At 37.1% G+C, this 17,145-nt stretch overlaps 1 protein-coding gene across 1 annotated transcript; it reads right to left on the bottom strand.

Annotated features, from left to right (window-relative positions):
* Positions 1–311: 311 nt before the first annotated feature.
* LOC149155176 (phospholipase A1 EG1, chloroplastic/mitochondrial-like) lies at positions 312–1,790 on the bottom strand. Its single transcript, XM_089444339.1, has one exon. It carries the CDS (start codon positions 1,788–1,790, stop codon positions 312–314), a length of 1,479 nt encoding a protein of 492 aa, XP_089300465.1.
* Between the last annotated feature and the right edge of the window lie 15,355 nt (positions 1,791–17,145).

Genomic DNA, 17,145 nt, shown 5'->3' with positions numbered 1-17,145 from the left:
AGCTAAAATTTGTTGCAGTTAAACCATTTAATACAAAAATCTGATTTAACAAATTTCTTGTTTCGGACATCAAATCGTTATGCTACCTTTAAATAAGTTTGCCCTTTAAACTAGATATTAAATGTAAGTCTGATTATTTCTTTATTTAACAAATAACTTGTCCTTTATCAATTTGAATTTTTAATTTACACTGCCTTTCATTCGTGAATTTGAATTCCTAATTCACCATATATTTTATATTGAGAATTAACCACTTTCCCATTTTCTTTTCATTCTGTACACGATTGTCCCCCAATCCCTTTTCAAGGGAGCTATAAAAAAATAATTGAGGGGTAAGATAATATAAGATTGAAGAAGAAACTACTTAGTTGCCTTACTAGGGCAGAGCCGGATTCGAAGATTCTCTCGTAATCCAATTGGTGGTCATGGGTATCCTGGTCATTCTGATGCACATGATCACGATGGTGGTGGCAGCATGTCAAAAGCTGCAAATACGTTGCAAGGTCGTGAATGCAAGATGGATTATGAATTTCTCTTTTCAAGAATTGCTTCTGCGACTTGTGATCGAGCGCTAGCTCGACACCGACGTGAGAATATGTCCAAATATTTCTGTCCTTCACGTTTTCCCAGAGTCGAAAATTCTCATTGAATATCACACCTGGTACCTTTGTCACCACGTCATGAACGTTCACGACTCGCATAATTCTCAGGCCGAGTTCATCACAGCGATCCTTGAAGGCAGTATTTCCGACTCGGGGACCTGCAAATGAATATACCGTGATTGGTATTCTGGAGCACGATTCACAATCCGCACGGTTTAGTTCCAGCTCTGCAATATCGTAAGCACATAACGTTGCCAAGGCGCTGCCCATGCTGTGTCCTGTCAAGGTAATGCTAAGCTTTTCTCCTTTGTATTTTTTTACAAGACTGGAAATTTCACACAGAAGCTGTTCTCTTGCGCTTCCATTGTTAAATCTGCACGCGGAATCGTGGGTAGTGTAAAGCCCCAAAAATCCCGTCTCCACCATTACATCCTCACGAGAATCTAGTGGATTTAAACGAGCAGGAGTTAGTGCATGCATTAAATTAGCGAGCCATTCTTTGGGCGTTACTGTGCCTCTCATTGCCACCACAATGTCCCGGCGTCCAAGCCGCTTGATCTCATCCTCATCATCAGAAACTGCAACGTAACCAATCCAGTTAGATCCATCTCCAACTTCCAAATTATTCTTAAAGAAATCGGGCATGTTAACATCTGGTGCGGCCGCGTAAATATATTTTGTAATGCGATAACCACAATTCTGCATCCCCAACTGACCAAACATGCTTTGTCGACCATATTTGCAGGTCCCATAGAACCTAGACTTGGGCTCCAAATCAAAAGCTTCATAAGAAGCTCGCACGAATACCCCGTATCTGATAATCTCTGACAGGAGAAGGGGATGAATTGGATCTAACATTCCATTCCAATGGTTGGATCCTTGTATTTCATTCCACATATCTGCTAACTGTATATTATCATCTTTACATTCTGTCCTATTTTCTGAGCATAAAACAGGCCGATCCAGCTTTTTCCTAGAGCTTTGCAAAACAGTTTCATGTCTGGTTATGGGTCGGCTCGGACGGGGAGGGGCTGCAACCGCTGCAACTATAGGGGATTGCGATTTTTTCAGAGAAACTGAACTGCGGTTGAACATTTTCTCTAAAAATGCTTCTGTACCGTAGGATACGGAGGGAATTTGGGTGTGGTCGATCAGGTTAGATAAGCGATGGCTCGTTTTGAGAAGCATCTTGTAATTTGTTGAGGGAAGCAGATTTTGTAACGAGGAAAAGGGAATGGATGTTTGAGAATACACCAAATGAAGGGATTTATAGAGAGACTTCACTGGAGAGGCAAACCGTGTTGAGTCAATGACCCAAAAAATGCATTGCCACGAGGTAGGCATGGCATTGACATTAACAAGATTGAGTAAATCTGCAGTTCTTGATTATTATATTGGTTAGTGTTTTGTCCACTGTAATAAAAAATAAAAATCAGGAGACATTGGTCTTTGATTTACTTTGCTTTAAAGTAAGTACGAAGACGATATTTTGTTAGCATGGTCAAAGACTCAAATGTCAATTTCGAAATATTTACTTCATTAATATATTAAAGTTCCATTTTTCCCGTCGTGCTCCATGGTTGACCGGAGAAATCCACTCGGTTTTACCGACCAACAAGCATCTTCAGACTTCCCATAAGTCAATATATAAATAGCATATTCGCTCAGGCGAAAAATATACATTTCCGTAAATAAAATAAAATAATCATGTCTTCCAATCATCCGCACATGACAATGGAATTTCGTCTCCAATATAGTGCGAATTACGCGCTTCGTGCCCCCGCGACTGTTCGCGCCGTCACGGTCGCACTCATTCCAGTCACGACTTCGTGTTAATTTGAAGAACCGGCCGGTTGATTTTTATTCGAATTTAGGTTGCAGTATACATCGATGCAAATAAATTCACCATCTTCCTAGGAATTTACTTCTATGAACCTCAGGCCATCCCTTGACTTTCTTTCGAATTCGAAGAAATCCTCTGGAGAGTTTTTTCTGACTTACAAATGCCTTAGTGTTATTTTTTACCCGGCGCACACCCGCATGCTAAGGAAAGTCCTTAAATGCCTCTGCAAAGTCTTTGAATGGACCTATATTTGAACAGATGAAAACTGATAATGGGGATTGTTCACATCTAAATCTCAACCAGTTCCTGCATTTTTCTGCTAACGGAAGGTTGAACAACAGAGTCAACCCTTGTTAGGTAGTTTGAACAGCTTTATGTCTTTGCCCGCGGAAACAGACATTGAAAGAATAGTAAAGCAACGGAAACATAGCTAGAGTTTTAATCGATCACATCTCTGCTGTTTTCCGTAAATTTTGACAGCAGCTTTGAGTGAGAAATGTCCATTTTTGCAATCAATTATTTTATTATAATTTCAACTTTTAAAATTTATTTAACATTTATTTAAAAATATATAACTAAATAAGTTGAGAGGATATATTATTTAGAATATGTTAACTTTTATAAATTTAACAATCAAATATCTATATGCCTTACAAACAACACAAAAATATATCATTATAATTTAAAAAATAAATTATTATTGTTACTATTATATAAAACACAAAAGTATATCATTATAATTTAAAAAATAAATTATTATTATTACTATTATATAAAACCAATTTGTTTAAATCATAATGAGAGTGCAGTGAATTAGTATATCAGTTAATTATATCAAATTAAATAATTTTACAATTTGATTATAATTATAAGCATAATAAAATAACATTGAACATTATCGCCTCATTAACATATAAAAATACAATGTATGTGGAAAGTTTGCAAGCATTAACCCCATGATAAATTTGCAACTACCTACTTGCTTGAGGCACTAATCTATTGTAGGCATCGACCCCTTAATATGAGGAAACACCCACTTGCTATAAGCTACAACTTCATTAAGGCTCCAACTTGGGAAATATGCAGGCAATGACTTGTTGTAGGCTCGAACCTGATTGAGACACCAACCTCGATGGACGAACCCACCACCCTCATAAAAACATATTGGACCACTTTTAACAATCTTTCATACTAGATCCCCAAGCTCAACAAGTACACCTCTTCCAAATCCAATCATATCCACACAACTTTAACCAATTCTCAAAAACATCAATAGTAGTTCAGTGTTCAATATTCACTTCTTGTATCAACACTAAACCTGTTCACATGGCCCAAAACATCTTGACAATGTAGTCAAAAACTTATCCTCACGACCTTTCATGTCCTCTTTTAGATCATAAGCAAATTCTAGCCATTTCCATTTTATTTCAAAAATCAAATTAACCCTCAAAGGAACCCATAAAACATTATAAATTTTAATCATTCTACGAATTACACCTTTTTCATGTGTTGTGTATGAAATTCACCTTTCAAGCGCGCGTTCTACAAAATGCACTCCTTCGAATAGTCAAGTGTTTGATAGAATACACTCCTGATGGTGAATAAAAAATTTCCGCAACCCTAACTGAACTCGAGTCTGTGACCTTTTGTAGAACAACAAGACTCAATACTAATTCTATCATGGTATTCCTCATTCAAGGCTTTTGGACAAAAATAACTTTTTATCAAGAGCAGATTATGAAACCAAAACCAAAAGTGAGGGCGAGAACTGAGCTTGCGACAATTTTCCCAACCAATAGACTTTGTACCAACGATATACCTTGCAACCAACTCCCAAGGCAATAAAATTTGTGTTAACCACATAATTTCCAATCAAAGTATGTAGCCAATAGACTTTGTGCCAACCCACAGTGCACAACAAATTGCTAAGCCGACAAAATTCATGCCAGCCATAGACTTCACAATCAAAGTGTGGATCCAATAGGTCTTGTGGTCAAAGTGCCAAAACTATGGACTTCACAACAAAAGTACCAACTAATGACTTTAGAGCAAAAGGGCTAAGCCACCTCAAACTTCATGCAAAACACAATTCTGCCAATTGTGCCAAATCATTCTAATCAAAATTGATCCAAACCATGTTATACTTCATTTCAAACACAATTGTGCCAACTATTCCAAACTACACCAATCAAATTTGTTCCAATCCTCATCACACTCTATGTAAAACACTACTCTAGAAACTGCAACAAACCATGCCAATTAAAATTGTGCCAAACCACATCAAACTTCATGCGAAACACAACAATGGCCACTGCGCCAAACTAAGCCAATAAAAGATTGATCCAAACCATGCCATAATTCATGCAAAATACAACTATCCCAACTGCACCAGAGTGTTCCAACAAAAATTGAACCAAACCAGATCAAACTTCATTTCAAACACAACTGTGCCGATTGTGCTCAACCATGTAAATAAAAAATTGTGCCAAACCATGCGAGACTTGATTTCAAACACAACCGTGCTAACTACTCCAAACCATCCCAATTAAGACTAGGTAAAACAATGTCAAACTTTATACAAAACAAAATCATGTCAACTACACCAAACTATGCCGATCAAAAGTGGGAAAAATCACATCATACTTCATGCCAAGAATGATTGTGCCAGGTATACCAAACCGCGAAAATAAAAACTGATCTAGACCAAGTCAGACTTCATGTCAAACACAAGTATGTTGTGATATCCCTTTTTCAATCCTCTTTGCAAATATTATTATAAATTTAATGTTGGGAATCATGATTGCCATTATACCAAAACTCGAAAGTATTAGTCAATGATAGCATTGCCAGAGATAAGCATCCATGAGATACGGTTAGTCCATGTCACGAAACACATAGGGAGTGTTGGTTTATCCCATGTTCAACAATCTTCCTCCCCCTGCGCGCCCCTCCCAATGTGGGCCGAGTGTGTATCAAACTCGTGACCTACAATCTGATACCGCTTGATGAAAACTTGACAAAATTGAGAGGCGGGGTCAATGAATTTAGTATATCCATGGATATTAAAATTATATTCATTAATTTCATTAATTGAACCATTACATGAGAAGCTTAACAAATGATGACCAACAGATTGAATGTGTGAACAACAATTAATAAGAAAGCGAAAACATCATATCAGCACATAATAATAACACATACTGACACCAATTAAATGTGGGAACCCATTAAGGGAGAAAACCATGATTTTATTATTGTTGTGATACAAAGGCAAGATCCTACTCCTTATTACATCTAATTTTCTATAGGCTCCAACTATAAGAGGCTGCTACCTCACTTTTCAGCTAGATGAAACATGTAAGGAAACTCCAATTCCCATATGTTTTATGTAGGCTACAACCCATAGGAGGCTCCTACTTCAACCAGCTGCAACTGGATATTTATCAAGCCACAAATTAAAAGGAGACTACCATGTCATGATGTAAACAAGAGACAACAATGTGCTAGTTTACCAGGTCATAAATTATGCATGTCTCTCTCTTCATTTCTTCCTAGAAATGTAAACACATTAATGGGAAAAGGAAGTACATATGATTCAGAGGGCTGAAGGAAGAGGAGTTGCTTATAAACCCACACCTTGCATTTACTTTTTACCTAAATCCTTGTTGGTTTGATGACACTATTGTGCATACATTTAATTGAAAGAATGGGATTTTTGAGTAGAGGACAAGTTTTCAAACTTGCCTCATAGTGTATGTTCATCAGGTCAACACACAAGAGGAATTAGGGATGAAAGGTGTGATGATAACTCTTAGGAAGGAGGAATCAAGCATTGGGCATTATGCATTATTTGAAGGTATATCAAAGAGAAAAGACAAGATGGATTGCACTAAGTAGACAAGCAAGAGCTTGGTATTGGCAGTGGACTTCAATTTACTTAGAAGATTAACCGTGCTTTCCATCTATGTTGTGTGCTCATGGGATGAATGATCCTATTTTTTGCTAAGGACTATGTTTTATTTATTGTGGCCTAAGTTATGATTATGCATAGTGTTTCTTAGGTCGATGTGTGTTCCTATGTGTTGTGTGCCAAAGAGAGTTTAGTGGAGTGGTGATGCTCTGGTGTTAGGTGAGCTGATAAACATGTGAGGATTTTCCACTAGTAAACACCTGAGAAATGGCTTGCCTTTGGGCTAATAAACAACTAAGAATATTTTCTGGTTCAGAAACTATTGTTTAGGTGGAGGCACTCAAATACTAGTTGGGACTGATAAACATCAAGTGTATTTAGAGTACTAGCAGCACTGGTGCAAGAACCCATTAATAAACTACTATATAAGTACACCCTTCTCCATATAGTAGTTAATTCAACTGATAAACCTCCCATTACACATACACATCATTCTCTAGATGTGAAATGACGTTGTTTAAGCCTTGCTTGAATTCTGGAAGTTGTTTTATTGGTTGAGAGGGCCACTGTGGTGACAAAACAGGGAGCTATTGGAGGAATTACTTGAGAAGTGGTCTCTACCTCTTACGATTCATCGAATGGTTGAGAACTCATGAGGAATTAACCTCTTGAGAATTTTAATCTGGCTTGGGGGTGGTTGACTGCAAGAAAGACTAACAGTACAATCAACCTGTGTTTGGGTGGAATACCAAAGTCCCTTCCTCATTTCTAGTCATTAGATTACTAAGGTAACTCATTAATTGTATTGCATTGTATTGTTAAGTGGTTAATATGAATAATATTGTCCTTGAATATATATATATATATATATATATATATATATATATATAGATTTTAAATTGTGCATGATACTTGTGTATTTAAGTGAAAGGTGTGGATGCTTGTTCTCATGTCACAAGGACTTGAGGATCCCTATTCAATTTATATGATATCGGTAGTTCCATGAATTTTTTATTCTCTAAAAATTCAGATGTCTTGCTATGGCACATCAAATCCATGACTTAAACATTTTGATTTAATAAGAATTTATATGCAGGTTGTGATGACCAAAGATCATGTTGGAGAACTGGTTTAATGTCCCCGTGAGATTGGTTTGGCGTAAGTCTCATGAACTAAAGGTATGGAAGTGTTGACAGTGTTGGTAGCCACCAACATTAAGGGGGTATCATAGATATGAAGTCCCATATATACCTTACAATAGTGAGCTTAAGGATATGCCTTAGCTGCAATAAACAACACGAGAGATCATAAACCTATCTTTGTGCTTAGAAAGTGAGTAAGATTTGTGAGACAACAATTGTAATGTATAAAAGGATATTCCATGGAAGGGAAAGAAAATTGAGAATCTAGTAGAAAAGTAATAGTTTTATTTTAAAAGAGACAAATGCAAGAAAGAAAGACTCATTAGTTAACCTTCAAATTAGTTCACAAGATAACAACGATCATGAAACAAATACAATGCATATTTCACAATATATATAGCAAAGAAAGCTAATAGCTCATTTACTTTAGTATGCATAAATATAAAAATATACAACAAATATTAAAAGAATAGCCTTACAACATTCATGATACCTGCATGAAAGTGTATTAGCTTTGAAAGCTTCTCATGATTAAGTGAAAGTTCTAAGTACACAGTTACAATCATGAAAAACTAGCCCCAATAGCAGAACAGGAAGCTACCACTTGCTTCTCCAAAGAATGATATTCACTCCTATGCTAGAATAGAGATGCTAAGGATCACTCTCTAAAAGTTCCTCATTTTTCTTGAGTTATGAGGGTTTATTCATAACAAGTGAGGTTACCTTTCACCTCCCCTTATGACTCTTGAGCTCGCTCGTGAGTCTTGATCTTTCATTCATCCTTTAGATCTTTTTCTGACCCTTCAACTTACTAATGACTCTTCACATTCCTTATGTGGCTCTTGGACTCACACTTACACTTTTACATTTTCTTATTATTTTTGAAATACAAAATGACAATATGAAAAATTATGGTAAGACAAAATATGGCATTATACATAAGACTAAAGTAATACATCAGACATAAACTTATGGAAATGGTGCACAGTGAAAGTAACATTTAATTCAGTTGTAAGCTACTGCTACCAAGCTTTGTATTATGCTATTATGTGCTCAACCTTCACCAACGGAAATGGATTATATAAAAAATTCCCTCCAATGATTTTCGATAGTGATCTTGGAATCTATATGAATGGTTCTCATCAACATAATTAAGTTCATGTGTATCTTTGCTGGCATGGTAACATATTGCATAATCGTTTCTCAATAAATCTTATACTTCCTATTTTATTATGCTTCTACTATTTAGCTTTGTAAATGTACCAACATAAGTAATCTCATGCATCCTAAATAGGGAATACATTCCATTATACACACGCAAATATGTTGTTATGGTGTGGGTGACAAAAGTATGGATCGACTCATAGAGCTATAAAAACACCTTGATATCTTCTCTATCTATTTCTGCATCTTGTCTTCTCTTTCTGACCAACACCGTAGGTATATTCAAATATTTGTTGCCCCACTCTTCGATCACATCTATGGTTGTGTATGTTTTTTCAAGAGTTTCAGCATCTTCTATGAGCCTTGCTGCATTTCATGTAGGAGCATCATTTCATAGTGAATAATGTAGATCTCATCATATAAATTCCTCATAATGTCTTCCTAATCCAAGTGCCTCTAGAAATGTCCAGAAACAAAAGTGGCTATGGAAAAGCTCAATTTTTTATTATTTTTTTTGTATTTCATCCAAAATAAAACCAGGTCATAGAGCTCTTCTTCTTGATTCTAACAACGTGCACATCGCTCGAATCCAAGTTCGTATGTTCAAGATATTCGCAGTCAAAGTTCTGGTCAAACTAAGCCAAGTGGTAGTAACTAACAAGGCAACAGTTTTACAAAGGTTCGACGCACACAATCTGATGGTCGGAAATGGTGAATTTGTTGCCTACTTAATTTATCTAGTAACCTTTAAAACCCAACCTAAAAATTGATTGGTTGGTTTTTATAAAAATAAAAAATATTAAAAAAAGGGTTGGTTGATCGATGGTCAAACCTGACCAACCAAGCCCATGGTTTATTATATAGAATATAATTAAAAAAAAGAAAGTGGGGTGGTGCAAACCACATATGCAATAGACCAAGACGGAAAACAACACATCACTTAAATGACACAACCTGCCAACATTAAAACATTAACATGGTCAACCAAACCGCAAATTAAATGTTGACAGTTAGACAAAACGACAATGAACGACTTGCCACTAAAACATTGCGGATGGGTTTTGAACCTGTGACCCATTGTGGGTCCAATGTCCTAATTCCAATGAGATAACCAACACTCTAGGAAGACATGACTTGTAATGGCCGCCACCCAAAATTTATTTAAACAGTTAATTCACCATTCAACGGGAAACAAAGGAGGACCGCTGAGTTGAGGATTAGTGGGTGGAACTAGGAGCTAAGGCGAAACTACACCTAGGCTGGGAATGCTTTGCGAGGTGATAATAGTTTAGGGCAATATTCCTTGGAATATTCTATATAATATTTTATGACGTAATGAGGAATCTACAAGATTCCTTGTAGGGTGATTTTTCACAGTAATAGAATCATGGCAACTTTATACTCAAAAGAACTAGAATTTCATAGTGAATGCGATGGTGTGGTCAATTTTCTCCTCTGAGTAGCAAAATTTTAGGCAACCAGCAGTAAGAAATCTTTACAGGATCTTCTCGAGTCTAAAAGATTCAATTGGAGGTTGATTCTGATAGAGGCAGAATGGTGCCCACTTTATAGTCATTTTCCAAAGAATTTCACAAGGAGAATAATGGTGTTTTGAGAATTTTCATCTGAATAGCGTATTTTTCAGCTATATCCAGGAAGGAATCTTTTGGGAAATCTTTGAGATTCCCGAGGGTCCAGAATCTGATGGTGTCAGAAAGGGATAAAGTTTATAGTCATTTTACACAATTTCATTTCATGAATTCAACAGTCCAATCCATTTCGTTAGATGAGATTTTCATTTTCAGGCCATCCCTGAAAGTGGAGGTAAATGATACAGTTATGCCATGTCTTTCTTCTAATTTGCTCAGATGATATTTTTTTTGTCAAGATATTTGTTACCATTATAATGAAGTATACTTCTATGCCATGTCATGTGAGAAATTATTATCTTTTCATGTTGAAGGAGTGTCCATTTCAGTGAGATTTCCTATAGGAGGACGTCTCGTGGAGAGACCTGCCACTCTAGTTGAGGGCATTTTCCCATATGAGTGAGATTTCCATAGAACATCTCGTTGAGAGACATAACACACTAGTTGATGGAATTTATCCTTGTAATGACATAATATACTATGCACTCATCATCATCTTGCAACATTTAATGAAGTGGCCTCCCCATTCTTGACAACAGGGCCCGAAGACACAATCCACACTAGGTGAACTCTGTTATGAATGTGTTTGTGCTCTTTGATTTGACAGTTTTCATTATTTTACACCTTTTTTAAAGCGTGCACGTGTGGTTTTCATGCTCCTTCACATACAATTCTACTAACATTACAGAAGTAAAAGATCTTGGTTAATTCTGGTAGCTAAAGAGATCCAGATCAAGTTTAGTATCAAAGTGGTATTCTTGCTAATGTGAAATGCGAGTTTGAATGATTAAACATGCAACAAGAAGGGGAATGGAGAACAACAGAGATCTCTACAAGGAACTCCACATGATGACATTCATGGTGGATATAATGTATGTACATTATGAGGTGAAGATGGAAAGAGATGAACCAGAGAAAGAAAGAGCATAGGGCAATGCTCCATCTACCCCTTCATATTCTTCATTGTCTTCTCATCTAACCTTCAAGCACAAAATGTTGAATTAAGGATATTTCTATGAGAAGAAAAGGAGGAGAATAAAATATTGTAGCTTCAGTTACGAGCCATGAAGGAGGGTTTGGAAAAATTGGAGCGCAAAAAGGGATTAGTGAAGCCATCATCACCTGCTTCAGAATCGACAACTGAGGTAAAAAATATTGATACTTCTTCACTTTCATTAAAACATGACACTATTTTTGTTGGAAACATGGAGGTACCCATTTAGCAACTAGCATTAGACTCCTTACCAATATGGGGTATAACGGAGGAGGACTTAGTGTTAATGACCAAGGAATGAATCAACCATTGGAGTTTGTACAAAGACCTTGTTTTTCAAGTTTGGAATACACTGAAGGAGAGTGCTCAAAGAATATTCCAAGGAATTTTCAAAGCCATCAAAGAAAAAGGATGATTAGAAAACATCACAATCCTCCCATGACAATGTACATTGTAGAGGAAAAGCTAAGGAAATCCCTCACCGCCGGAATTACACCAAAGATACTCAAGAAAGTTAATTTTGATTACAAATATATTTTTAATGAGGAGAAGTGATTATGGCATAGAAAACCATGTAGTTTTTGTGGTTTGAAAAACCATGTGCTTGTTCAGTGCTAGAAGATAATGGTAGCAAGAAAGAGGACGAGACGAGAACGACCTTCTCCACATCAGAGAACGAAGAACGTTAAGCATGTCTGGAGGAAGAATCATTTTTACACTCATTGAAACAGAGGTGGATATAAAAGAGCCACCTTCTAGAGGCTCCATCCAGAGCAGTGTCACAAGGATAAAGCACCCATGTAGGAACCAACTGTTGAAGATGTTCAACAAGAAAATCTGCCACATTCTTGGTGGTTCACTTTGTTGAGTAAGAGATGGTTTTACTAGATATGCTAGCTTGTCGTGACTGCCTTTTATAAATCATGTTTTGCGAATAATTTTAAAAGTGATGATGTATTTTCTATCACCTATTAAAGGAATGATGATGTTTTGGTATTTTATTGATAGCTGGTATATTGGTTTCTATTATGATGTAAACTTGACCACAAAGTGTGTGTTATAAACTCTTGGAAAGTATGGGGATTCTTGGGTCATGATTGGTCATGTAATTGGGCATTTAGTTTGCAAAGATCGTACCAAATGTTTGCAGAGGATGCAGGTGTTGGTTCATCACTTATGGCTCCGAAGAACAAAGGTGAAAGAGAAGGAAGTACGACCTGTCAGGACACTTGTTGTGAAAAAAATGTAGCACAACAATTTCAGAGTATGTTCATGATTTTGGAGGAGAAAAAGCTCATCAATCGATAGGAATGATATAGTGGCTCGAGAAACATACAAAAATAGAAGTAGCTATGGAAACGATCATTTTTTTTTCTCATATTTCACCCAGACTAGGAAAAAATCATAATGCTTGTCATCCTATTTCAAACAACATGAACGATACTCAAATTTGATTTTGTATGTTCAATATATTGATGGAAAATGTTTTGGTCAAACTATGTCACGTGGTAGTCACTAACAAGGCAACAATTTTGGCAAAGGATTGGTGCACAAAATTCGGCACCCAGAAAGGGTGAATTTGTTGCATAATTAATTTGTCCAGTAACCTTTAAAACCTACTTGAAAAAATTTTACTCGTTGGTTTTTATAAAAACAAAAAATATTAGAAAAGGGGTCAATTTACTAGTGGTCTAACATGACCAATAGATCCAGTGGTGTATTATATAAAATATAATAAAATAAAAAAAAATGTGGTTAGCAGGCTGCCGCTCCCACCAACCTCATACCACATATATATCAACACCATATATATATATATATATATATATATATATATATATATAAACCGTATTGTAAATAGGCCATTTAATCAATGCCCAACAACCAACAATTGGCATCATATTAAATGGGCAAACAAAGTTTGAACTTGTGCCAACCGGGAGGGTCAACCAGGCTAGTGCATTGGCCTAACACAATGAACAACACATCAATTAAATGCCACAACCCGCCAACATTAAACATTAACATGATAATAAAAAAACTAATTAAATGTTGATGGTTAAACGAAACGACATCGAACGACTTGCCCCTAAAACGTTGCCGATGGGTTTTGAACCTGTGACCCGTAGGGTGTCCAATGCCCTAATTTGATTAGGCTAACCGACACACCTGGTAGGTAGGACTTGTAATGTTCGTCACCCAAAATGTATTTAAGCCCTTAATTCACCATTTGATGGGAAACAAGGGAGGAGTGTTGAGCGAAGGATGAGTAGGTGGAACTAGTATCCGACACGGAACTGATCCTAGGTCAGGCATGATTTTGGAGGTGAGAATATTCTAAGGGAATATTCCATAGAATATTCTTTGATGTAGGAAGGAATCTAAAAGATTCCCTGGGGGTGAATGTGAATGTGATGGCATTGTTTGTTTCCTCATCTAAGAAGTAAAATTTTAGGCATCCAACAACAAGGAATCTCTACATAATCTTGGTGAATCTAAAAGATTCCCATGGAGGCTAATTTTGATAGAGGTAGAATGATACCCACTTTATAGTCATTTTCCATAGAATCTCGCAAGGAGTATAATGGCGTGCTCAAAATTTTCATCTTAGGAGTGGATTTTTTGGCCATACCCAGGAAGGAACCTTTGGAGGAATCTTCGAGATTCTCGAGGGTCAAGAATTTGATAGTGTCAGAAAGGGTTAAAGTTTATAGTCATTTAACACAATTTCCCACCACAAATTCAAAAGTGCAGTACATTTTTTCAGTCTAGCTTTACATTTTCAGGCCATCCCCGAAAGTGGAGGTAAATGATGCAGTTATGCCATGTCTTTCTTCTGATTTTCTAAGATGAGGTTTTTGTTTTTGAGATCCTTGCAACCATTATGTTGAAGGATACTTGTATGTCATGTCATGTGATAATTTATTAGATTTTCATGCTAAAAGAGGGCCATTTGACTGAGAGTTCCTATAGGAGGACTTCTCATGGAGAGACATGCCACTCTTGTTGAGGGTATTTTCCCATATGATTCACAGTTTCTGAGAATGTATCGTGGAGAGACATACCAATTTAGTTGAGGGAATTTATCCTTGTAATGAAAAAGAATGTACTATGTACTCATCATCGTCTTGTAACATTTAATGAAGTGGCGTCCCCACTCTTGACACCAGGGCCAGGAGACATAACCCACATTCGGGAACTCCGTAACCTATTTGTTTTTTCTCTTTGATTTAATGGTTGTCATTATGTTTCATGTTCTTTAAATAATCCACATGTGCGTTTTCATACTCTTTCATATGCAATTATGCTAACATCACAGAAGTAGAAGATCTTGGTTAATTCTGGTAGCTGAAGAGATCCAAATCATTTTCGAATGCTTGAACTCCTAAACTATTGTTTCCTTCAAATCCATCCTCCTAGCATTAGTGGAAGACAACCTTTGATCCTCATCCATGAAATGTTCAACCTATTTCCTCGTCGAAGCCAACTCCTTTATCAATGTTTCATTTTATTACATGAGATAATCAATGTTGTCCCTAGTTTTTTCGGCAAAGGCTATGTTTGTTGTTGCTACTGCTCTTTGATTCTCCCTAGTATTCGACACAATAACCCCTTTTGTATTGATGGAAAGAGGGTGATCGGGGTCATTCAAAAAAATACCTTCTTCACTCTAGCACTATTCTTCTCTTCAAATGGTTGAAGGTAAAGCTTAAAATTTCCATGACCCTGTCATCTGGTGGAGGAATTATTCCCAGCTCACTAAATGGGAGTTGGCAACCAGTAAGAGGAGGTGGGGACTGACAAATGGTCTATTCTTGAATCACCATAATGTTTTCTTCTTCAACATCATCCTCCTATTCATCATTCACTAGTTGGGATTGAAAGTCCTATTCTTGTCTCATCCTGATTTGTTCTTCTTCTAACAACTTTTTCCTTTCTTCTTCTTCTCTTCACTTTTTCAAGGCTTCTTCCTCTTGCTTCTTTCTAGTAACCTCTTCCATTTTCTTTATCTTTTATTCCTTCGTCCTTCAAATTTGTTCCATTTTATTCCTTAGTTGTTCTTCCTTATGTTTCCTTTGTTCCTCTTTCTCGTGTTCTTCTTCCTATTTCCATTTTTCTTCCTACTTTATATCTTATTCCTAATGCTTCCTCTGAGCTTCTTCAAATTATTCTCTTTGCCTATTTGTCTCAATCAAAACCATAGTGTTAGGATTTGCTTGAAAATTTATGCTACTCTCCTCTTCTTGATCAAGCACAATCTTCCTGTTTGGCTTGATAACACTTCCTTGCGTAGGCACTTCCGATTGAGTCCCTTCCAGAGAAATTTATGGTACATGCGTAGGGTTGGAAGGGCTTGTCCCATGATCTGGCCTCATTGCTTTGGAAGCATTGTATTGATTCTTCATCTTTTCTTCATCCTCCAGAGAGATAGAAACATAAGTCCAAGCAAAGTGAAGCTTTGTATAGTGTTATTTGCATACTCCCTAGGGTCATATATGTGGAAACTTATTTCACCAAACTCGAGGCTAGTAAGTTATTCAAATTCTACCTCTATTGCCTTCAATACATTCAACTCAGAAGAACCCACTAGCAAGGGAAGAAGAGGGCAAGGTTCCTTTTTATTCCACAATAAGTGTGATAGCCTTGACCAAAGATGATATCTAATTTCCTACATGAACACCTTATCAGTAATGTACTTTGGTAAAAGATGTGGTGACTTATAGGAACTAGAGACTTTGAAGCAGGTTCCCTAGGAAGAAGTGAACAAATATAAAAATTCACCATCCACTTATGATCCAGGTGGATATTGATGGCCACCTGCCAAGTCCACCTAGACCCCCACCATTGTTTCTCTCAGCATTTTCAGTTTCCTTAATTGTAGCACAACTTACTATTTTTAGCAGTTTTTCGGGGCCTGAACTTCCTGAGCCGTTTTGAGGCTCTAAACGACGTTTTTTTGGGAAATCTGGGGCAACGTAGGTCCATGGATCGACGTTGCCTCCCAAAGTGGCAATGCGTGGATAGATATTTCTAACGAGCTATTGTACGCGTCAAACGAAGATCGTATGCCAAAGTTACGACCCCGGGAAGTTGGTGTACCAATTTACCCAAACGGGGCCCACAGTTTGGCGTTTCATCTTCTAGGGTTAGGTTTTGGAATGTTAAGGGTTTTTCCATTGTTTCTCAACAATAAATAGGCCTTCGAGCCTCATTGTAACACAGTTCAGAGGCATGTAGCCACCACATCTCTTCTCAGAGATAAGCTACCATCGACCTAGCTGGTTTATTTCCATTTCTGGTTGTAAGCATATTTCAGTATTTTCCATTAATGAAATGAAGTATTATTTTCGCTGCATCTTTGTGTATATGGTTATCTCTGTAATTTGTTGCGTTCCTGTTTAAATCCAGATCAGTGGTATCAGAGCGGTCTGCTTTTTCTCTGTTTTTCTTTGCATGTCCCCAACAAGGTCGGGATATAAGGAGTTAGGGCTTGAACTGGTCGAACCTTTGCAAGACCAGCCTCGCAAATCCCGATGGCCTCCCATGGCGGATGAGAAGAAAGATGAGGGGGCAGGAGATCCCATCAAAATCTTGCTCGAAGAAGCCCTTGAGCGACAATGGAACGCGATGATGGACAGCTTTGCCCAGATCCTTCAGCGGCTACCCAGAAGCTACGCATCGGCTTCCAGCAGCTACTCTAGAAACGCCACACCCTTTAAGGTACAAGTTAATTTTGAAATCCCCATATTCGAGGGTCAAATAGACGCAGATGCCGTGGATAAATGGTTAAATCTGCTAGAGGGTTATTTTTCTGTTCATGAATTTTCGAGTCGGGAAAAG

This window comes from Pinus tabuliformis, chromosome 9 (genome assembly GCF_031772625.1).
Source record: "Pinus tabuliformis cultivar Carrire ecotype Pingquan chromosome 9, CPIR1, whole genome shotgun sequence".
In the NCBI taxonomy this organism is placed as follows: domain Eukaryota; kingdom Viridiplantae; phylum Streptophyta; class Pinopsida; order Pinales; family Pinaceae; genus Pinus; species Pinus tabuliformis.
Note: the sequence above shows the minus strand (reverse complement) of the source record. Positions and strands in the feature narration are given on the sequence as shown.

Bases quoted from the DNA above. Each gene is read 5' to 3' on its own strand.
- LOC149155176 (XM_089444339.1), bottom strand. From the start codon at position 1,790: ATGCTTCTCAAAACGAGCCATCGCTTATCTAACCTGATCGACCACACC.